Source organism: Chelon labrosus (genome assembly GCF_963514085.1).
Source record: "Chelon labrosus genome assembly, chromosome: 15".
Classification (NCBI taxonomy): domain Eukaryota; kingdom Metazoa; phylum Chordata; class Actinopteri; order Mugiliformes; family Mugilidae; genus Chelon; species Chelon labrosus.
The window spans coordinates 16926978-16949883 of record NC_140348.1 but is presented as its reverse complement, the minus strand read 5'-3'; the positions used below and the strand labels follow the sequence as shown (position 1 = coordinate 16949883).

Genomic DNA, 22906 nt, shown 5'->3' with positions numbered 1-22906 from the left:
CACCTTGTTTTTCTTGTTTTACGTGTTATCAGGATATCCTCACCTGCCATACACCTCTTACTCACCCCAATCTCTGTCCCTTTCTGTTGCAGGCCAGACCTGGTCGACATGAGCCGCGTGTCGGCGCAGACCAACCGATCAAATTTAGAACAAGCATTTTGTGTAGCAGAACAGCTGGGGGTAGCCAGGCTCCTGGACCCCGAGGGTGAGACCTGTGCACTATGAGTTTGACTTTGAAAGCACTGTGAAGGCTTTAAGCTCTTCGTGCAATAAGTCAGCGAAGCCTGGATTTTGGCTTGACGAATAAATCCTGAGAGTAAAGCTCATTGTCGTGTTCGTGCATTTGTGACCTTTCGCTTTTCCTCATCAGACGTCGACGTTCACTCACCCGATGAAAAATCCGTCATCACGTACGTCTCGACGCTGTACGATGCCTTCCCCAAAGTACCCGACGGTGTTGATGGAATTAATGCTAATGTAAGTTAAACGCTGTTGTGAGTCCACTCCAGCCACGCGAAGCTGCTGTAAAGTGACCTGCTGCTGATGATTCTTTATTCTTTCTCTGGACAGGACGTCGACATCAAATGGGTGGAGTACCAGAACATGATCAAATACCTCAGCCAGTGGATCAAACACAATGTGGCCATAATGTCAGACAGATCATTCCCCAACAACCCCGTGGAACTCAAGGTAAAACATTGCAACAAATAAACCACATCTTGTGGACTTTAGTCTCATTGATAGCGATTAGAATTGGCATATCATATCTGAAAGTTAAAGGAGAATTCCCTGCTTCAAGTAGCCCAAGTGCAGTCCGCTGAAACTGAGACTTAAAGTGTTATTGATGGATATGAGCGAGCAGCAGCGTCCGTTTACTGTAAGAAGTCGATAGCTTGTAGCAGCGAAGGTACTCTGGTGCATATACTTAGACACGTTTCTCCTGGTGTGCAAATCACAATCTCTGCTCTCTTTTCCCAGGCACTTTATACACAGTATCTACAGTTTAAAGAACACGAAATCCCAGTGAAAGAAAACGAGAAGACAAAAATCCAAAACCTCTACAAAATGCTGGAGGTATGCCAAATGCAAAAACAGAAGACCGTGGCAGCGTTTGCAGTGGAGAGTTCGCAACGGTAACGCGCCTGTCTGTGTTTGTGATGACAGATGTGGATCGAGTTCGGACGCATTCAGCTACCCCAGGGTCATCACCCGAATGACGTGGAGAAGGAATGGGGAAAATTAATCGTTGCCATGTTGGAGAGAGAGAAGAGCCTGAGGCCAGAGGTGGAAAGGTATGTGGAGACACGGAGCTCTTCTGATCCTGATCCTGTCCACAATAACATTTGAGTGTCTAATCTTCTAAAGTCTCACAAATTGAACTTAATTATACAGGCAGGGGTTATTGTCACATCAGCAGCTGCAACTGGGTTTTGTTATGGCAAAATATGAAACCGTTTGAGGCCTGAAAAGCACGAAATTGTTGCTGATCTGCTTCTTTTCTCGAAGCAAAGTGTAGCGATAAAGGAGCAATCATGAGTCAGCGTAATATTTTCTGAGGCCAGTGTCATGTTGCAAGCCCATTAGTGTCTCTACTGAAACCGGACGCTGAGCGTCAGTGCTGTATGCCAGTGTGTGATTTGTCTTATTAAAGTAGAAATCCCCATGTCGAACGGTCGTAACATGACACGGTCCACATGAACGGTTTACAGATAGTGCACACTCTGCATACAGCACGGTTGAGTTGTGTTCCGCATCCGCAGGTGATTTAAAGGTAAAGAGCTTTATTGTTATTGTAGCAGAGCAACAAAGAAACTGGTGGTGCAACTCCACTTGGTGTGCAATAAACGACATCAAAATCAAACACAAGGTTAACACAGCAACTGACAATAATTAGTTCAAGTGATTAGTAGAATTAGTGATTAGCAAACAAATCTTGCACGATGAAAAGCGGGAAAAAAAAGACGTGTAGTCGTGTTCTGCAGATCGTGAACAAGACGGATCTTGTTGCTGTAAATAAAAGGGAGACATTTGTAAGTGCTGTGAACATAAGTCAGCCAAATGTTTGAGCGCAATCTGAATACATCTTATTTCTATGGAAACTCAGATGGCTTATTTAAGAGCTGTGCGTTGACAGACAAGTTAGTTGTTCCTGTATTTGTGGTCCACAAACACAATATTCAGATAATCAATGTGTGTGGGTGCCTGTGAAAACTGGCAGAAACAGCAATGACGGCACATTGGCAGTGCCTTACAGCCTCGCTTTTTCTAAAGGTGGACTGTCTCAACCTGCTATCCAATTTTTAACCCCCGAGGGCGGCATAGTATTTCAGGGTGGGAGTCTTGACACGCTCCCTCACCTGGCTGTGACACTATAAATATGAGCAAGTTGAAAGCCGTTCCAGCACTTTGGTGCACGGATGCTTGCTGTCAGGCCGTCATGGTTCGATAGAAGCTGGGATCCTTGCAGTGGGATGGTTGGGGCGAGGTAGCTTTTGCGGCCGGTGACAGCAATTGCATAAAGAAAGATGGCCTATTTGAGCGGGACCTCGTCCATAAGCAACAGTAGCTTCACCAGCTTTGGCTCCAGTGACACCATCCTCACGGAGCCTTTACAAATTAACAGCTCGGTGTTTCTCAATAACAACATTGCCTATGGATCCAGGTGAGGTTACAGCATGCATGCTTGGTTTCTGGGATTTAAAAAAAAAAAGTGACGACACGTAAAATAACTTTGTGTCTTTTTTTTTTTAGGCTTGAGATGTTGCAGCAGATTGCCAACAGGGTCCAGAGAGACTGTGTCAACGGCGAGGACAAGCTGGCACTGGCAAGAACAGCGCTACAGTCTGTAAGTTTAATTCAAGCCCTGCTTGATTTTATGTAAGCGCAGATAAAATAGAGTTTTGAGTTTTTCTTAATTTTCTTTTCTCATTTTAGGATGCGAAACGTCTTGAGTCTGGCATTCAGTTCCTAAATGAAGCTGAGATTGCTGGCTATCTGTTGGAGTGCGAGAACATCCTCAGACAGCAAGTAGTGGACATCCAGATTCTTCTGGATGGGAAATTCCCTTTTGCAGATCAACTTGTCCAAAGGTACAAATCAGATCCTCTTGCAGAAATAACAATGAATTTTCTGAAACATGAAGACATCTCATGCTGCTGTCCTCTTCTGTGCAGGGTATCAAAACTCCGGGATGAACTTCTCTCCCTGAGAGCCGAGTGCTCCTCCGTGTACAGCAAAGGTCGCACCCTGACGACAGAGCAAACCAAAATGATGATCTCAGGCATCACACAAAGCCTGAACTCTGGCTTCTCCCAGAACATTAACACAAGTCTGACACCAGCCCTCACTCCTGCACTCACCCCAGGGGGGTTAGGTACCCCCGGGTCCACATTCACCTCTAGCCTTACGTCGTGCCTGACCCCATCCTTCACCCCTGCCATGACCCCCAGCTTGCAGCCTTCTTCAGTCCAGAGCTACGTGGGGAGCGGCGGTGGTATGGACCCTGGTAGCCTCAGGCATTTGAAACACATGCAGATCCGGAAGCCCTTACTGAAGTCCTCGCTGGCAGACCCCAACATGACAGAAGAGGAGGTGAACATGAAATATGTTCAGGACCTCCTGAACTGGGTAGAAGAGATGCAGGTAATCAGACACCATCGGTTTGGTTGGAATGCACCGTCGCTTTAAGACTTGACAAGTAAAATGAGTTATTAACGAACATTTTTTGTGTCTTAAAGTTGCAGCTGGAGCGTTCCGAGTGGGGATCTGATTTGCCAACTGTGGAAATGCATTTGGAGAACCACAAAAGTGTGCACAGAGCCATTGAAGAATTTCAAATGAGTCTTAAAGATGCCAAACTGAGCGAAGTAAGTCTGTTTCAGATTTTCCCTCTGTCTCAGTTACAATCTCGGAAAATGCCAACAATCGCTCAGAATCTGTCGTTTAAAGAAACCAAATCATACTCTTCATTCCTCAGATTCAGATGACAATGCCACTGAAGCTATCTTACTCAGACAAACTGAACAAACTAGAGAAGCAGTACGAAAGGCTGCTGGTGAGTGATTTGTTGACAAAACCGGAAAACCACCTGTTTACAATGAGCGTTGATTTGAATCCTGCAACTTATTTATGTGCTTGTTGCATGCCCGTTTGTTTCAGAGTGATTCAAGGGAGCGGCAAAGCAACCTGGAAAGCCTGTACGACTTTGTGTCACAGGCAACTCAAGAGCTCATCTGGCTTAACGAGAAGGAGGAAGAAGAAGTGGCCTTTGACTGGAGTGATCGCAACAGCAACGTCTCCAAGAAAAGAGACTACCATGCTGTAAGTCAATTAAGTGGTCTTTCACTAAACTGTAACGTAATCAGAACAGAAAGGGCTTTTTTTCTTACATTTATATTGGTTGTGTAGCAGCGGCTGTTATTTAATACAACTCGTGTATGAATTGAGACTTGAACGACAGGATTTCAGATTGTATTAGACGATGGAGAAACTGGTCCCACGCCATGGCTGAATGCCAGCGATATTGAGATTAATGTCTTTATGCAGGACCTGATGAGGGAGCTGGATGAAAAGGAGGAAGCCATCAAATCTGTGCAGGACAAGGCAGATCGCCTTTTGCTCAAGAACCACCCAGCCAGGCTAACAATTGAGGTAAGCCCCGTGTGTTTTATATTTTCCTTTGTCCTCAGCTCTGTGGTCGTTATTATAAATAGATGTGGCAGCAGCGTCTCCACCCTGCATTCAGCTTCCACAGTGATTAAAGTCCTGTTTCAGCTTGTAATTTTTCTGGCTGCCACACCTGGACGTGTAGTTTTATTCTGTGCGTTTCCTCTTCAGGCCTACAGAGCCGCGATGCAGACGCAGTGGAGCTGGATCCTGCAGCTCTGCTCGTGTGTAGAGCAGCACCTCAAGGAGAACGCTGTTTACTTTGAGGTGAGTCGCGGCCCTCGACGATTTCAGTGAATGCAGCAAGGCGCCTTTGGTTTGTCACGTCTTATATCAAATGTTTTCCCCTGTGCAGTTTTTCAGCGACGCCAAAGAGTCCTTGGACTACCTTAAGGGTCTGCAAGATTCAATTCACAGAAAATACAGCTGCGATCGAACGAGCAGCCTCCACAGACTGGAGGATCTCATTCAGGAGTCCATGGTAAACTGATGGAAAGATTCAAAATGTGTGTGCATGTGGATGAAGTTGCAAATAAAAATAATATGGGGGTGGTGTGTCCTTAGGATGAAAAGGAGCAGCTTCTTCAGTACCGCAGCACTGTAGCCGGATTAGTGGGCAGGGCTAAAAATATTGTGCAGCTCAGGCCCAGGAACCCTGAAAGTCCCGTGAGATCTTCCATCCCCGTCAAAGCGATCTGTGATTATCGTCAGATTGAGGTACTTCTGCCTGTGCCACATTTCACCGTATCCATTGTTTGTTTCAAAATGTCGTGGTAAATCCCTGCTGCATCTGCAATCTTTTAGATTACCATTTATAAAGACGATGAGTGTGTGTTGGCCAACAACTCTCACCGGGCAAAGTGGAAAGTGATCAACCCAGCAGGGAATGAGGCCATGGTGCCCTCTGTGTGCTTCACTGTGCCTCCACCCAACAAAGAGGCTATTGATATGGTTACAAGGTGAGATTTCGTGCCTTGAGATTTCTACGCTGCATTTAAAGCTGACGACCAGCTTTATTTTTGAATACTCATCTTTTTTTTTGTTTGTTTTTGTTTTTACAGAACTGAGCAGTTGTACCAGAATGTCCTGGCACTGTGGCACCACTCCCACATCAACATGAAAAGTGTGGTGTCTTGGCATTATCTAATGGCTGACATACGAGCCATCCGCAACTGGAATGTGTCCTCAGTATGTTTGACATATTTTGCTTTCCTTTTAGACCAACCAGTCTTTCATCGCCTGCTGATTATCATTTATGATATCATTTATGATAATCAGGCTCGGCTTTGATCACCATTCCGAGTCATCGCTAAAAGCAAGTTTGTCTTATTTCCACTGAATATCTCTCTAACAGATAAAGACCATGTTACCGGGCGAGCATCAACAGGTCCTGAGCAACCTGCAGTCCCACTTCGACGAGTTCCTGGAAGACAGCGAGGAGTCCGAGGTGTTCACGGTGGCAGACTGCGCGCAGCTCGAGAGGGACGTGGCGGCCTGCAAGGAGTACTACCAGGAACTGCTCAGATCCGCAGAGAGAGGCAAGGCTCTCTCAAATTCCCTGCTTCCCCTCCTTCTCAACAAGCGAGCTGCCGGTGTACATTGAACACAACACGCAGAGGGGAAACACATGGCCCTTTAAGCCGTTTAAGTCTTAAGTTAATGCCTTTTGGAATTATGCTTTTCTTGTTCTGAATTAACTTTAGTTTGAAAGAAGTGGCTGGCTTTGCAGTGAATGTAAAGCAAATGCTGGTTTGTTGTTTTTGTGCAGTTAGGAGTTTTGAATGCAGTATCTGGAGAAGAAACACAGAACCTATTAGTTTTTAGACGTTGCATGGGTCTGTGGAGGTAAACCTGTGTATATGTATATGTAAACACACTGATTTACATACGTATCCCCTCCCTTCTTCTAAAAGAAGTTCTCAGCTACAACTTCACATCAGCTGTATACAAAGGGCCATGGATGTAGCTGCATTGCATTAGTTCTTACTTGATAATGATGCCACCTAGAGGTGACTTGTCACTGTCAGTCTAAACTATATATTACCTATCGCATAGTTGTGATTTTCAAATGGAAGTGGAACACCAGTAGGTTTTTGGGAAACACAACAACAGTCACAGCTTAAAATGTTTATTTTTTCTCCTGGCAAACAGAGGAACACGAGGAGTCGGTGTACAATCACTACATCTCAGAAATACGCAACTTCCGCATGCACCTGGAGGCTCACGAAGAACACCTGATCAGGCAGATCCGCACGCCGCTTGAAAGGGACGACCTGGAGCAGAGCCTGCAGCGCATCACAGAGCATGAGGTACACGTCTGGGCATCATTGGTCTTTCTCAAGTGGTTAAACGACGCCATGGTTTTAATCAAGGTTTTCCGCGTGCGCCTTTGCAGAGGAAGACGGCCGAGCTGAATAAATTAAAGGAGGATCTGGATGTCATGAAGGAGACGTGTGAGCAGTTCCTCAGACAGGCCGCAGGCTCTCCGTCTGTACCGACGCTCTCCTCTGAACTCACCGTCCTCATTCAAAGCATGACCCAAGTGTACTCCATGTCCTCCATTTATATGGACAAGTAAGAGACACTCTGCAACAGTCACAAATTCATTTTTGTAACAGGCAAGTGTTAGAACTGAAGATGTCTCCTTCTTTCGCAGACTTAAAACAGTGAGTTCAGTGGTGAAGCACAGCCAGAGCGCTGAGGTTCTGGTTAAGGCCTATGAATCCAAACTCTATGAAGAAGACGCTATGAACTCTGACGTCAAATCCATTGAAAGTGTGATTTCTACACTTAAGGTAACACACAATTTGGATGCGACATTCGTCTGACTTGTTTTTTTTAGTTCACTGAGTAATCATTCCTCCGTCTGACTGTAGCAATGGCGGACAGAGATCGATGAAAAACAGGAGGTGTTCCACGACATGGAGGACGAGCTGCAGAAAGCACGCGTCATCAGCGATCGCATGTTTAAGGCCCACAATGAGCGCGACTTCGATCTCGACTGGCACAAGGAGAAGGCAGATCAGCTGAGTGAGAGATGGCAGAACATTCACTCACAGATTGACAGCAGGTTAGTGGATTTTTTTTCCTGTCCATAACAAATATATATTACAAATAACAGTGTACATATCTATATTTGAGGTTATCCCATACATTTCAGGCTCCGGGACCTGGACGGTATCAGCAAGTCTCTGAAACACTACAGAGACTCCTACAGCAGTCTAGATGAGTGGATTACGGAAATGGAAGCAGCGCAGCTAAAGGCCCAAGAAAACAAACCTGAAGATAGCAAGGCACTCGCTGAGCTGTTAAACAAACAGAAGGTAGCACAAGACTGTCCTTCATACTAAAATACAGTCATTGTATGTATGTACAGTATAGATGTATGTTAAAATATGTTCAAATTTGTCAGGTCCTTGTTGCTGAAATCGACCAAAAACAGGGCAGAATTGATGAATGCCAAAAGTACTCAGAGCAGTACTCATCTGCCATTAAGGTAAAGTCATTTACACTCGCTTGCCAAAACATTAGATAGTTTTTTTCCTTATATACTTACTATAGTATATTAAAAAATATTTTATTTGAAGACTGGGGAATGTCATTGATTATAAAAACGGTTTTGAAAGAAATAATCATGTAGCTTTTCCCTTAAATCTTTTTGTAGGATTACGAACTGCAGCTCATGACATTCAGAGCAATGGTTGACTCCCAACACAAATCTCCCCTCAAGAAACGGCGGTTGCAGAGTTCTTCTGATGCCATCCAGCAAGAGGTAAAACTCTATACTAACTTTGTCAAGAGAGGAAACTAGGTCTGGATGAACGGTGCCTTCTCATTGACATACTTGTATGTGTTTGTTTGATTCCGTGCAGTTTATGGATCTCCGCACCCGCTACACAGCTCTTGTGACTCTTATTACGCAGTATGTGAAGTTTGCCAGTGAAACGTTGAAGAGAACTGAAGACGAAGAGGTGAGCAATTCATACTTCATGCTTTATGGAGCGCATCTTCACATTTGGGGGATATTTGGTTATGATGGCAGTTTTGCTTTGCTCTCATGTATGTGCATGGCTCCAATGTCTAATCGGTATCATCGACATGTTTTACGACCTCACTACACCTACAGTATTTTTACTCATTGTCCACCTTGACTTCTTGTCTTCCTTTAACAGTTATCTTTCTTCTTAGTATATGGCAGCTCATTTTGGGTGAAGATCATTTGCTTCATTCCACAGAAGAAGCAAAGGAAATGCATGCACAGTAGCTCCTTGCTGGTGATGGTGCCCTGTTGGAACGAGACAGCTTTTTTACTCTTTTTCAGAAACGTTTTCTGACGTTGTTCTCTCTGTGGTTAAAAAAAAAAAGCCTCTCCAGGAGTTTGTGTAGTAGCGGAAAAGCTGCAGTAATCAAATTGGTGCAACTAAATTAATTTTAAAGACCCCATGAAGTAATGTAAGTGATGACTCATCCTGCACTCTTGGAAATGCCTTCCTCCTTCCTCCATCAGAGCTGACCAATCAGAGCAGACAGCTTTTTGGGGGAGGGGTTGGCCATTTTACAAGAAACACATATGTGTAGAATTGCACTCTGTTTGTTGTTACATGGGGATTTTTAATACATGAATTCACAATATAACCCTCATTTTTATTATATAATAAATAATAAAAAAAAAAAACCACATTTTGAATTGCAAACTCCTGGAGAAAGTATCATTGCCGTCAGTTATTTCAGCTTTTAATTACAAGTACAGTGGATGACTTGTTTTTTTGCATTATAGAGCAGAAAGGCTTTTGAAAGAGCTGAGAACGCAAAAAGGACCGAGAGCATGGAGCTCCAAAAAGCTACAGGGGAAGTAGAGATTAGTGAACTTAAGCTACGCATCCAGGAACAGGATGCGTTGCTCACTGAAAGACAAGCCCAGCTGGAAAAGTTGGAAGGAGAATTAGAAATGCAACAGAAGACAATTAATGATCTAACCTTTCAGAAATCACAGCTCAAGCATGACATTAATCAGTATCGCACAAAATTAGAGACAGCGGTTAAAGACAAAGCTGCGAGTGAGGAGGAACTGAGGCACACAAGACTGTTGATCGAGCAGTCAGAGTCCACGTGGTCTTTGGCTCAGAAGAAACTAGAGGACCTCTTAAAGAAAACAAATGATGACCAAGACTTTAAGAGCCCCAAACTTCAGAAAGAAAGAAATGTGGAGGGAGCTGACTTTTCAGCTGAGGAGGACCTCCAAGGTCAGGTCCGGGATAAAAGAAATGATCAGGCCCAGGCACTTGAGAGCCAGTCAGCCATGGACAAAGAGCCAGAGTCTTCTGCAGTTAGAGAAAAAGACAGTATGATGATGGACGTCCTACAGCAGAAACTAGACGAGCTTGTTCTGGTCCAGAAAAAAGCAGAAATGGCTGAGGAGAAAGCACAAAGTTATAAAAAGCTGTTGGATGACAGCAACAACAGACTGAAGAAACTCCAGATGGACATGGAAACTGAAAGGATTCACACGAAACAGAAATCAGAAGACCTCCAGCAAGAATCTCAGAACATGAAGAAATCTATTAATGAACTGCAAGAAGAAATCAGATCTCTTCAAAGGGCAAAGTCCTCAATTGAACAAAATGCCTTTTTCCAAAGCACTGAAGTTGAAGGGCTTAAAGAGCAGTTAAAGATCACCCAAGGAGAACTGCATAAGAAAAGCTCCATTGACCAGGAAAACACTTACAAGATTAACAACTTAGAAGAAGAGGTGGCTTCCAAGCAGGCATCAATAGATCAGCTGAAATTTAAAATTAACGAGCTGACAAGGATGAATGTCTCGTCTGACAGTGACGTCAGAAGTCTGCAGATCCAAACTGAGTCACTGGAAAAAGAGAAGTCATTTTCAGAACAGAAGATCAAGTCTTTAAAGAGGGAGATCGAGAGCTGGAAACAGCAGCTTCAAATTGCGCAGGAAGAAAACATCGTAACGAAAAGATCTGAGCAGACGCTGCAGCTCAAATGTAAGAACCTAGAGGCAGAACTTCAAAAGAATGAATTTGTTGCTTCTCAGTTGCAGAAAAGAATCGATGAGTTAAAACAGATAAATGTGGAGATGGAGCACAATCTGAAGAACGTAAAGGCTAAACTTGATCAGGTGACGATGGAAAGTGACAGCAAGGATCAGCAAATTAAAATATTCAAGTCTCAGGTAGAGGGCACCAAATCACAGGTCAGAATTATTGAAGCGGAGCTAAACAGGAAATCCCAGACCTCCCATGAGCTTCAAATTAAACTGCAAGATTACAGTGAGGAGGTAAAGAAAACGACCGAACTGGAGCAGAAAATCAAAACCCTTAACTCAAATATTGGCAGTTATGAGAAGGAAATAACAGCCCTGAAATCAGAACTGAAGTCAGTCTTTGCTGAGAAGGATTCAGCAAACCAAAAGGCCTACATGCAAAATGCTCAAATCAATGATTTGAATTTGATTCTGAATAAAAAGAATGCTGAGCTGCAAACAGAATCTGGTGAGAGCAAAAAGCTTCTCAAACAAGTCAGAGAATTAGAAGATGAGCTTTTTAAACATAAGCATAGTATTAAAGGCTTAACCAGCAGCTCAGAGAAAATTACAGAAAACCTAAAGCAGGAAATATACTCTCTCCAGAACGATAAGAAAGCAACAGTGTGGACTGTAGAGAACTTGAATGTTAAACTTTCAGAGTTAAGCTCTTCTCTGCAAAGAGCAAAAGATGAATTGGCTAACGAAACCAAAGAAAGAAAAGCAAAAGAATCAAAAATAATGCGACTAGAGAGTGAGCTTCAGAAAAATACGGCGACTATCAAAGAGGTGATGTCTAGTTCTGACAAATCCCGATCAAATCTGCAACATGAGAGCACGATCCTGAAAAGAGAGAAAGCCGAGGCGCTGGAGAAAAACATCTCGTTGGGATCTGAAGTCAGGATGCTAAAAGATAAGCTGCAGCGTGCCCAAACGGAAGCTGACCAAAAGCAAAAAGAGAACTCTGCTCTTCAGCTGAGGTCCAAGCAGATGGAAGAGCAGCTAGAGAAGTGCAAGAAAATGCTGGAGGAATTAAAGAGTAAACTTGAGCTTCAGAAAGAGGGCTATGAGAGGCAGTTGTTACTAGTGCAGGCGGAGGTGGAGAGAAAAATCATTTTACTGCAGTCTCAAGTCACAACTGAAAGTGACAGATCAAACTCACAGTTGCATAGTGCAGGATTAACAGAGATGCTTAATCAGTGTTTCAAGCAAGATGTGAAACAGATAAAAACAGTGCATCAAAGCACGGTGGAGTCAAAGCAACAAACGGAGCAGCAACTTCAGCTGCAAATCAAAATGGACAAACTGCAGCAGCAAGGAACAAAACTCGGGCAAGAGTTGTCAAACGCAAAGTCAGAAATTGCCCAACTTGAGGAAGATAAAATCCGACTCAACTCAAAAATCTGCGCTCTACAGAGCCTTTGTAATGAACGATCAAACGAATCCAAGAGGTTTGAGCTGTTGTTGATGGATAGCGAGCGAAAACTGACATTTAAAGACAAAGAAGTACGAACTCTTCGGGAACAAGTAGAGTGGTACGTCAGAGAGGTTAAAATTCTTCAGGAAAAGCTTTCGACACCTGGAGTGAAAGTGACTGAAACCAGCCTTCAGTTTGTGACAGACAGCAAAGCTGAGTTATCGAAGGCAGATGTTACCATGATGCAGAAGATATGTGTGGCCTCAAATGAGGGTGCTAAATATACCAACGAGATTCTTGAAATGAAAGAGTCCCCAAAGGTATGGATGAAGTTACTTCGGCATTTCAGCCTTAAGGCAGCATAAATATTTATCTATAGATATGATATATTTAATTGTAATACAGTAGTCACTAATTGTTTATTGTTTACAATTGGTTATATCTATTAAGTAGTTGTAGCTGCAACTGAACTGTAGCCATAACTTAATAGTTCTTCTAATGTCACATCTACAGATGGCAACAATGGATAAAGTATACCCTCCTGAAGGGATTAAACAAGTCAAACAAGATAAAACAGAAGTCATTCACAGCCAAAGCCTTCAGCCTGATGCACCAATTAAGAAGACTTCCAGTGACTCTACCTATCAAACTCCCATCGCCCTAAAGAAAGACACGCAAAGTGTGACTTACCAGAGCCATAGCATATCTGACGTGCCCATCACTGTGAGAACACATGGATACATGGCTCTGTGTGGCCTAACAAACCATTGGTCAAATGAAACCAGCGCCAGTAAGACAAGAATGTCTTACACACCAGAGAAGACATCAACAGATGGACAACAGACATATTCAACTCCCCAAAAGGTCCCAGAACTGAAAGGGACTGCAAATATTCAAAGTCTGTTCAAGTTTAACTTCTTGGATGAAGAAGTTGTACGCAAGTTGGAGATGGGTCTTTTGACAATGGAGCAGGTGCAGTCTTCACTTGGTCGTCTCATTGGCAAACCAACTGCTATTGCTGGAGTTTATGTGGAGTCAAGCAAGAAAAAGATATCCTTCATGGAAGCTGCTGAAAAGGGCTTCCTAGCAAAGACATACGCCCTTGAGTTTCTCGAGGCTCAGGCTGCAACGGGAAGTCTTACGGATCTGACCACAGGACAAACTCATTCAGTTGCTGAGGCACTGGAGAGAGGCATTATAGATACCGGACTGAAAGATAAACTGTTAGACGCTGAGAGAGCTGTTAGTGGCTACATCTATAAGGGCAAAAAGCTGTCTGTGTTTCAGGCAATGGAGGAAATGATTCTTGATAGAAACAAAGGGAAGAAGATCCTTGAGGTCCAGGTTGCTACTGGAGGACTAATTAACCCAGAGACTGGTGTCAGGGTGCTGGCTCACAATGCTGTTGATCAGGGTCTTTTGAACAAGGAGACTCTACAGGGTCTGTGTGATCCGGTCAGTAACCCCAAAGGTTACCACAACCCTGACACTGGACAGAAGGCATACTACTCTGAAATACTTAAGACGTGCTTGTATGACGTCGATGGTGGTGTTTTTCTCTTCCCATTTGGTGAGAGACACGTGACAAACACATCTCCTGCGAGTCCCCATAGAGTGTCCGTCGTCAACAGCAGCTGCGGTTCTGAGATGTCAGCATATGAAGCGTTTAAGGGGAAACACATAGACAGGAGGACATATCTGTTTCTGTCAAAGCAGGAAAGTGAATGGCAGGAAAAGCCCATCGCTGACTCCAGTGGAAGCCTTCTTCATATCATTACTGACGTCAAAAGTGGCAGGCAACTTTGTCTAGAGTCCGCTGTAAGTCAGAGGTTTCTTGAATCATCAGAGCTTGAAAGCTACCGCAGTGGGCTTCTTAGTATCTATGAGGTTGCCAATATCATATTCTCAAGAATGGTTGTTGTGGAGGATGTTAACAGCCCGATCGCTGGTCTGTGGGACGTCACTCGGAAGAAGAGGCTCTCGGTTCTTCAAGGTTTTCAACAGGGCTTTACTGATCGAGCTACTGCACTGAGACTGTTAGAGGCCCAGACTTGCACCGGAGGTATTTGTGACCCCTCCTCTGGGGAGAAAGTTTCTCTCTCTGAGGCACTCAAAAGAGGGCTTTTAGATGAGGCACTGACTCAGCAGCTCCAGCAGTTCGAGCAGGCGTTTAATGGCATCACTCACCCTAAGACTGCAAAGACTTTATCTATCTCCCAGGCTGTCCAGGAAAATCTCTTCCCTAAGGACGCCGGTTCTCGCAGCATCGAGTTCCAGCTCCTGACGGGAGGACTGATAAATCCTGACACTCGCGATCGATTCTCGCTCGAGGACAGCATTCAGAGCGGCCTCGTTGACAAAGTTACTGCCGCTGCACTCAAAGATGAGAGGTGCCACAGCAAATGCCTCACCTGTCCAAAGACCAAGAGACGGATCACGTTCAAAGAGGCTCTTGAAAGAGCCGTGTACGACTGCCACACTGGATTAAGGTTACTGGAGGCTACAAAAGCTCATGGTTTTGGAGCCAAATCGACATTTCATTACGTTTGGGCATATAAATAAACGTTTGTAAATGATGGTTCACTAGCGTAAAAGCAAAACCGGCATAAAACTTCTTTTGGTTTTGTTTGACTATGACATTCCTTTCACTTTCACAGTTGAATGTCCTAGTTTGGGTCAATTATTTCAATGCTATGGTTGATGCAACTGACAATGATTCTTGAGTTTTGATGTTTTTAAGTCTGATTATGAATGTATTTTGAGATTGCCCCTCCCACTCTGTTTTTCCTTCTTTTTTTTGATATAATTAACAATCTTGTTAAAAGCCCATCTGTTTTAATTCTAGAGATCTGTTGATGAGGAGAAGAGAGAGCATGGTGATAAAGTTAGCAAACTTTTGCAATGGATGTCCAATGTGAAACAGCCCATGAGCAATGAGGGGAAAGATAGCAATGCCAACACAGACGCTTCTAATAAGCCGCAGGTAAAAAAAGAAAAAAAAAGAAAAAAAAATTCTTGGTGTGTCCTGTATTTTTCAGTTGTCCTCAGTGTTTTTGAATCAAAATGATCTTGCCGCTCTTTCCTATCACAGTGTATGTTTTCTAATAAAAAGCACACTGCTTTCTGATTTATTTAATTCATATTTATTTCACTATAGAAAGTGCTTTGTTATGTTGAATCATATTTCAATCATCACCAACTGATTCAGTGACAATAAATATAAACGTTGCACAAGCACCCATAAGTCACATCAGCCCCGCAGGTTACTGAAATAGTTGTAACTAAACACATTTAGGATTTTTTTCCCCTATATGTCTTAGGAAACATACTGTACACACGGCCCAGAGCTGACATTATTTAAAACTTTCATGAAATTTGAAATATGTCTATTGTGTGTAGTACATAAAAATACAAACCCAATGGTGGTTGAATGAAAAGCAGTTCAGTGATCCTGAGTAACATATTTATTTTTATCCAATGTAAGAAAATAGACAGATGCATTAAAGAAGTGAGGACTGTCATTATGCACGTACTATGATCACTTGAACTGAATACCGGGAGCACTGACATTGAGAGATTAACTTGCCTCTCTGTGATCAGTGACCGTGCAAAGCTCAACAGAACACTCACATGGACCACACATTACATTATTTTATTGTAATAATGTAAAATCCAATAATATAAATGAGATCTTTACATAAAAAACTATTTTTTTTTGTTGTTTTACATTTAAAGTCAACCAATACAGTGTAATAATGGCAGCTTTTGACTTTGCCTTTTTTAATTTTGTCAAATTATGACACCATATATCTCTTTTTTCTTTATACTTAAAGTGATTCTAATTTTCTAATGTCCCTCCATGTTAATAAGTAAAGACAAAAAAGGAACAGTGCTCTAAAATACAAGTACAACAACAGCACAATTACAACCTCAAAAAGAGGAAGAAGCAAATCAATATGAATCCTATTTTGTACAAACATTTTGAACTAAAAAATTACATTTTTGCTTGTCAGATACTTTTGATTTGATTTTGGGTTGCATTATCTTGTGCAGGATTTAAAAATTTATGCAGTCACCGCAGTGTACAGTATGTCTTCCTTTATCAATTGATGTTTTGTACAACTAAGTCCGTTGAAAAAAGTAAAATCATGTGTCGTTGTACTGCATATAGCAATAATTACTCTGCCAGTGTTAATGTGTCACTGTTCGATCCTCTAGGTGTCAGTCGAGGAAATGGTCACTAAAAAGGAACAAATCGCCGAAGCACTGAGGGCCACGCAAATGATGCTGAACAAACACAGTGACAAGTGAGTCTCGATACTGTAGCCGCCGTGTGAAAGGCTTTGTCCACTGAGACTCTGAGCTGCGTTCTTTGTTTATTTTGTCTCGCAGGATGACAAAAGAGGAACGAGAGGCGGCCCAGGAGCAGCTGAAGGCGCTCAATCAGGCCTACAACGAGCTCTCCCAGCAGTGTTCAGATCAGACGGCCACTGCAGACGAGGTTGGACTCTAGGCTCTGTGTTCGACTAAGTGTACTGTCTTACAGTGTGTTGGAAAGCAGTGCCACCTGATGTTCAGTTGCATGACTAACAAGTGTCCTCTTTTCCTTAGTACAGTGTGAGCAGTTTTCTCTTGCATCTCTCGTTCGAGTCTCTTTCTCCGAAGTTATTAGCGATAGAAATTAGATTTGTAAATTTGAATCCCAGAGAACCTAAGTATGCTGTAAACATGCTCCCAGCTTTGGTCTGACATAGGATATGTGAAGCCATGTGACTAACTACACTCTTTTTGCAAGATGCTGGATTCTGCATTCCCAGATGCATGATAGCTTTAAATGTACTGCCCGTCATGTCCTCACGTTGCAACCTTTTTGCAGTCTTGCTCTTGTGCACACTTTAACATGCCCATGTTTGTGTGGGGTGAGTATAGAGTTTGTCTTGCTTTTGAATACTTTAATTGCACATTTAAATACAGATTTAGAAGCCAGAGCAGGTGGAGTAATGTCATTACTTTCATTTCCTGCAGGATTTTAACATCACCGCCAGCACTCAAACTGGAACCACCAGTGACCTGACTGATCAGATGTCTTGTGTCACCCTCCCTGAGGCCCTCGCGACCTCTGACCTCTCCCAGTCTGAACCCCAAGTCCATCCAGGCTGGGATGATGCTCTCAAACAAGACCTTATGTACAAATCCACACTGAACCACATGCCACAGTTGAATGACACAAGCAAGTGCATACAGAGTTCACACGTGTCTTCTGTGTTAGTGTCTGACATAGCAGCAGCTAGGAAAGGGTCCACGTGTGACGATCTGATCATGAAGATAATAGAGGTCGACCAAGTCGGTGAGGAAGTTAACGTGTGCTACACAGGGGACGCGCTGACGCTGGAGAAGGCATTTCAGGATGGTTTAATCCCAGCGTCTGTCTATGTAAAGATTCTTCAGAGGCAAAAGTCTTGCAGTGCAGAAAATGTGTCGCTGTTAGAGCCTGAGGAGGTGACTGATCCCTGTGAGGTTAATAGTCTCATAGTTAAGTGCCTCAGCATAAATAAATCACTGACATCAGGGATGAATATTAACACTACTTCCGACAGTTTAAGTGATCAGGATTCGTCATCAAAGCTGTTAGGTGTTTGGGAGGACGTAGGCCAGAATGTAACTGAGGAGTCCGAGGGCGTTGAGAAGCTCCAAAATGATGATGAGCTAAAGGTGGACGCGGCCATCCAGTGCGACTTGATGAGCTCTAGCAGCACTCTCGTCGTGTTGGGAAACCAGCAGCAGTTTATGGGACTCGTGTTGCCTGGCAGTGAGGAAACTGTGTCCACCTCATTTCATCAACAAGTCACCACCAACGAGTTTACCAGCAGGCTGTTCAGTAATCGGGGCAAAATAGCAGCTTTTTACATTCCAGAAAACTCAGAAGTCGTAGATTTCACCTCTGCTGTTCAAGATGGTTTGATTGACAGCTACACAGTAGAGTTTCTGAAATCCATAGAGATTCCTGACTCGTTCCCCGACGTTGATCACCTTAATGAAAGGTTTTCTTCCTGGCTCATGTATAGAAAACTCACACTTGATTCATGGTGTCAAGCTGCGGACAGTTCAGTAGTTGACATCCCCTCTGCTGCGGAGGCTAGGCAGTTATTCATCTCGTATTTGATGATGAACAGTTACATCGATCCAAAATCAGGACAGAGGGTGTTGATACTCGACAGGCAGTTAACTAAAATAGCCCGAGCTTTTCTTGAAGACCCAATATTTCCTGAAAACACTGATCAGAATCTGACTCATGAGACTTTAAATACTAATACCAATCTTTCAGAACAGGCAGATGTTGAGATGCCACTGCACGTAAATGAGGAAACAGAGGAGAGGTGCAGACAACACATCTGTGATCCCCATGATTGTGTTTCCACCGTGAGCGGGACAATTACCTTTGATGGCGGCACACAGCACGCATCCGAGCCTCAGAGTTTTACTTCGTCGGGGAATGCGAGAATTACTTTTGATGAAAAATCACATGAAGATGACGAGGCTCTAAAACAAGAGCCCGTGAGGGAGTTTTTAGAAGATGACAGGGTTGACATGGACACCGCAGAGTTTGTACGAGTGGAAGAACCCATGTTCCAAACCACAGTTAAATCTGGTGAATTTGAAGAACAAGTTTATAGAAATAACGTACAAACTGATGTTGGAGATGCTGTTGCTAGTGGAGGCCGTGATATCCCAACTTCTTTAGAGATCACTTCCTCAGTATGTTCTGCAAAAAGCATTGACTCACCGTCCACGATGTTGGACTCTTCAGATTTCCATCAGATACTACAAGACTACAACTCTGAGTCACTGTGCGGTGAATCAGGAAGTCTTGATGTTAACCAAGCTACGTTTTTTAGCTCTAAGAACTGCTGGGGAGAGGAGGAAAATAAGCATGCTCAAATGGAGGTAGGGGTCCTTCTGGACGTCACCTCTGACGGACAATACGACCTGCAGGAAGCTCTTAATGAGGGATTAGTGAACGAGCAGCCATTACCGGAGCTGCACGACCTACAGCCTGATGAAAAAACAGTCGTGTTAAGAGATGAGGAGGACGTGATGTCTGCTCTAAAACAGGCAGTGTCAAACAGATGCCAAACAGAACAGCAGAGTTTGTCGAGGTCTGATTGCAGTATCACCATCAGTGACTCGTCGCAGTCTGGATTAGATAAGGATGAACATGTTGATAGTATTTACTCAGAAGAAAACATTCAGTCCACCTCTGAAGATCATAATCTGGGTGAAATTAGTATGAATGAAGGTGAAAGTACGCAGCAGCCGGCAGAGACGAAGGTTGTCGTCAGGGAGCTCGACTTCTCAGATGAGGAGGTTGATGATAAAGAGAGTGAAAATAAAAGTGCAGATACAGGGGAGGGGGGAGCCGCTGATGTTGAAACTATGAGTGAACACAATATCCATCCTTCAGAAAGTGGTCACAAGCCTCTGATGATCTCACCCTCCTCGCGGAGTCAGGTTACGGCAGAGTGTGTTCATCCTGCGGATAAATTGCCTTTGCTGGCTGAAGACAGTGACTCACAGCAGTTAATCAATAGTCAGCTGACAGACAGAGCCGACGTATCTGGTGGTTTGATAGAAAACTCGGCTCCGGCTACCCAGACGCTTCAGTGTAGTCAGAGTGACAGAAGCGACAGCATCGATGCCGAGTCCGAAAGCCAGAATCAGAATGTCGATTCCACTTATCACGCCTGTAAATCTGACAGCCAACCCACAGACAGTGAGTTTTTCATTACAGGATATGATGTGCCAGTGGGTGAGAGCGAATTAGATATGTTATCTACGGAAACTAGAACGGAGACAGAAAGTGCATCTTTGGAGAGTGATCCAGCTCTGAGTATGGATTACTCATCGCCCGGGGATTTGGTTGAAAGGGCAATTATCGTTACGTGTAATGGTAACCATGACAAAAACAGAGAACAAGATGGCAGCAGAATCACATTACCTCAGCAAGATGTGCTTCATTCAGAAAGTGATTTTACCGTTGGATCTCAGCCCAGTGACTATGAAAGTGGTCGGAGCCAGAGCGCAGTGGTTTGTGAAAGTCCTCCACATCCTCTGAACACCTCCTCCTCCTCCTCCTTCTCCTCTCAGTTACCCAACATGGCTACAACAAATAGTATCAGTCACACGAGCTGTAATATAGAAGATTTGCCACAAACTCGTAAAGATGTGTTAGACTCAACCCCCAGTGGTGCAGATGATGTTGAGTTTTGCACACTGATGCCACACAATGACATTAACACAGCCAGCGGTGATACTGGGCCGCTCTCAGCATCAAACGAGATGAAGGAAAATGCAGATATTGAAGGAAATGTCTCCAGTTTAAATCCGTCCTCCGCATCATTAGACAGTAACTTGGCACAGCCTGAATTTATGGCGGAAGAATGGTCAGAATATGAAATTCAACCCGAGGAAACCCTTTCAGATGTGCGTGTCTCTGAGCATCCCAGTGTAACTACTGATTTTCTGTCTGACAGCCGCATTGCATCCGCTGCTTGTTCTTCAAGTCCATCCATGTTTTCTGATGTCGAAAATAACCTTGTAGATGAACAGGGGGAAAATATTAGAAAGGGCACTGATGTCAGTGATTTAGAAAAGGCACAAAGTCAAGACATTGAAAGTGCTACAGGCGTGGTTCAGAATAATGCACAGCCTTCAGATAAAGGCAGTGTTCATGAGAGCACAACACCTAATGAAATAACAGAGAGCGGTCACACAGATGTACTGAAGCCAAACGACCCCAGTTTAAAAAACGACACAGAAAACTCTGAACTAAAACACCCAGAGGAGAAAGTCAGTGAAGAGACTAAACAGTCTGATGCTCCAAACATCCAGCAGCAGCTACTGCAGGTTTTTAAGACCGTGTCCTCAAGCCAGGACCTTTCAATGCTTCAGGAAGTGATGGACACTCTGAGCAGTGCTTTGGGGAGTGATTACCAGGGGGAGCGGCGGCACACACTGGAGAGCATCAAGGAGGAGAGCTCAGAGGGAGAGGATGAGGGGTCAGGAGAGGGTGACAGTGACGCAAGGACTCAGCAACCGTCTGACAAGGTGTCTGAAAGCCCAGAGAAAGTTGAGGAGATCAAACAAAAGGTACAAGTCATTCATTGACGCCTAAGCTGGTCACATTTCTGTAGTTTTATATCTAAGTAACGGTTAAATTTTTTGTCATCTTTCCCCACAGCAGTTCTCCATCCAGGATTATTTGGAGTGTGTTGGGAGACTGCAGGATCATGCTGATGTTTTAGAGGATATCAGGAAAGACCTTATGAGCCAGGCACCCATGGGAAACAGCATGGAAGAACTGCAGATCCAAATAGATGAATGTCAGGTGAGAAAGCAAGAACTGAAACACATTTTTAAGGTATTTTTAAGGACCAGTTTGTATGATTTATCTAAGAAATGGAATATAGAATTTCTAATGATGTTTGCATTGTTGTATAATCATCAGTTTCATTAGCTTAGAAGGAAAGCTAATGGCAAAAAGCTCGCCTGTGCAGGTGTCATCGATGGGGAAATTCATTTTAGACACCAAAAACATTATTTGCACTCAGCAGCAAACTGTAGAGTTGAACATTTTAAAGGAGAACTGTTGAAATTGACTTGCTTTTGACATCCCTCAAGTGGTCATTTGAGGAACTGCAATTTTGGCACTCTTCATATTTTTAGTCTTAGAAGTTCCTGCTTAGTTTTAGTCTGCGTCCTCACTGCTACATGCCCCCAAATCCTTATTCTTGTTCTTTAATTATTTATCTCATTTACATACGGGAGTTTGTTCCTGACTGAATTTATCTTGTATCCAGTCGCTGGAGTCCCAACTTTCGAGGCTGGCTGGTGTTCTGACAGTAGATATGGAGAAAGCCAAACAGCTCTTAAACTCTGCTGATGAAGACATACCCGTACAAATCCATCAAGATCTGTCCTCGACGTATCTGGAGTTAGAGCCAAATTTTACTGCTGTTTCCCACATGTGTGAAGAAAGGGGTGAATCCCTGGTCGAAGCGATGGAAGAGGGAAAGGTCAGTGTTCAAATAATAACAAGAATACAAAGATGCAGCAGCACCATCATACACTGACTGCTTGAACTGTGATTTTAGGTACATTTGGAGGAGACGTACCAGAAGCATATTAGTGATCTTGACGAACTAGCCGGCCTCATTCGAAGTAACTCTGAGACGTGCGACGTGGATTTTAACACATGTGATGTGGACACACTGAAACGTATGAGTCAGCAGAATAAGGTATCGTAATTAAAAACATTGCACATTCATAGTAACCAAGTTGAGAAACATGTTCGGCATATTTCCATCTTTTCTCATTCCAGGACATGGAAAACAATCTGCTGAAAGAAGCCAGGCTCCAGTTAGAGGACGCCACGTTTGACATCCAGTGCTTTATTTCTGAGCACACTCAGTTCCTGAGTCCAGCTCAGAGTAGCTACCTCCTCAAGTTCCTCAGCACCACTCAGCGGGCATTCAGGGACCAGATAGAGAGGCTTGGTACACAGAGGAGTGCCTTAGATGTCCTACTGGACACCAGAGAGCGAGAGAACCAGGAGAAGGTCTGCCTTGCCTGTGTATAAGCTTTACATTTATTACAGATATATTTGGTTTGTTAACAGAACCGTATGTATGTTGTAGCAAATAGAACAGTATTATATAATATGTAATCTATTGAAATGATTTCTTTTTATTTTGACAAAAATAAGATCTCTTAGGACACATTTATGT

The 22906-nt window shown here is 43.5% G+C and overlaps 3 protein-coding genes across 6 annotated transcripts in view; all 3 read left to right on the top strand.

Annotated features, from left to right (window-relative positions):
- Positions 1-22906, top strand: part of dst (dystonin) — a gene marked incomplete at its 3' end in the record, with an annotated part of 77790 nt that overhangs the window by 15430 nt on the left and 39454 nt on the right. For 3 of the 4 annotated variants that reach the window (XM_084561311.1, XM_084561312.1, XM_084561310.1), the window contains exons 7-35: positions 93-205; positions 371-477; positions 571-690; positions 979-1074; positions 1165-1292; positions 2752-2845; positions 2935-3089; positions 3174-3642; positions 3738-3866; positions 3977-4054; positions 4159-4320; positions 4546-4650; positions 4837-4932; positions 5021-5146; positions 5230-5382; positions 5470-5624; positions 5727-5853; positions 6020-6203; positions 6817-6974; positions 7061-7239; positions 7322-7460; positions 7542-7735; positions 7826-7988; positions 8078-8161; positions 8330-8437; positions 8538-8636; positions 14968-15105; positions 16341-16429; positions 16515-16623. In XM_084561311.1, the coding sequence (XP_084417437.1) occupies positions 93-205; positions 371-477; positions 571-690; positions 979-1074; positions 1165-1292; positions 2752-2845; positions 2935-3089; positions 3174-3642; positions 3738-3866; positions 3977-4054; positions 4159-4320; positions 4546-4650; positions 4837-4932; positions 5021-5146; positions 5230-5382; positions 5470-5624; positions 5727-5853; positions 6020-6203; positions 6817-6974; positions 7061-7239; positions 7322-7460; positions 7542-7735; positions 7826-7988; positions 8078-8161; positions 8330-8437; positions 8538-8636; positions 14968-15105; positions 16341-16429; positions 16515-16623 (4057 nt within the window). Of the gene's footprint in view, positions 1-92; positions 206-370; positions 478-570; positions 691-978; positions 1075-1164; positions 1293-2420; positions 2663-2751; positions 2846-2934; positions 3090-3173; positions 3643-3737; positions 3867-3976; positions 4055-4158; positions 4321-4545; positions 4651-4836; positions 4933-5020; positions 5147-5229; positions 5383-5469; positions 5625-5726; positions 5854-6019; positions 6204-6816; positions 6975-7060; positions 7240-7321; positions 7461-7541; positions 7736-7825; positions 7989-8077; positions 8162-8329; positions 8438-8537; positions 8637-14967; positions 15106-16340; positions 16430-16514; positions 16624-22906 lie in introns of those variants that run through there. The other variant, XM_084561313.1, reaches the window with a different exon arrangement.
- Positions 8823-15032, top strand: LOC311500115 (uncharacterized protein). Its single transcript, XM_084561314.1, has 2 exons — positions 8823-12442; positions 12636-15032. Exons 1-2 carry the CDS (start codon positions 9491-9493, stop codon positions 14682-14684), a joined length of 5001 nt encoding a protein of 1666 aa, XP_084417440.1. The 5' UTR covers positions 8823-9490; the 3' UTR covers positions 14685-15032.
- On the top strand, positions 16875-22758 carry LOC311500866 (uncharacterized protein; the record flags this gene model as incomplete). Its single annotated transcript, XM_084562495.1, has 6 exons — positions 16875-19893; positions 20722-21269; positions 21361-21507; positions 21980-22195; positions 22274-22417; positions 22501-22758. The coding sequence occupies exons 1-6, from the start codon at positions 17205-17207 to the stop codon at positions 22756-22758; spliced, it is 4002 nt and encodes a 1333-aa protein (XP_084418621.1). The 5' UTR covers positions 16875-17204.

Bases quoted from the DNA above. Each gene is read 5' to 3' on its own strand.
- LOC311500115 (XM_084561314.1), top strand. From the start codon at position 9,491: ATGGAGCTCCAAAAAGCTACAGGGGAAGTAGAGATTAGTGAACTTAAG. The intron at 12,443-12,635 runs GTATGGATGAAG...TCACATCTACAG, and splicing joins AAATGAAAGAGTCCCCAAAG to ATGGCAACAATGGATAAAGT.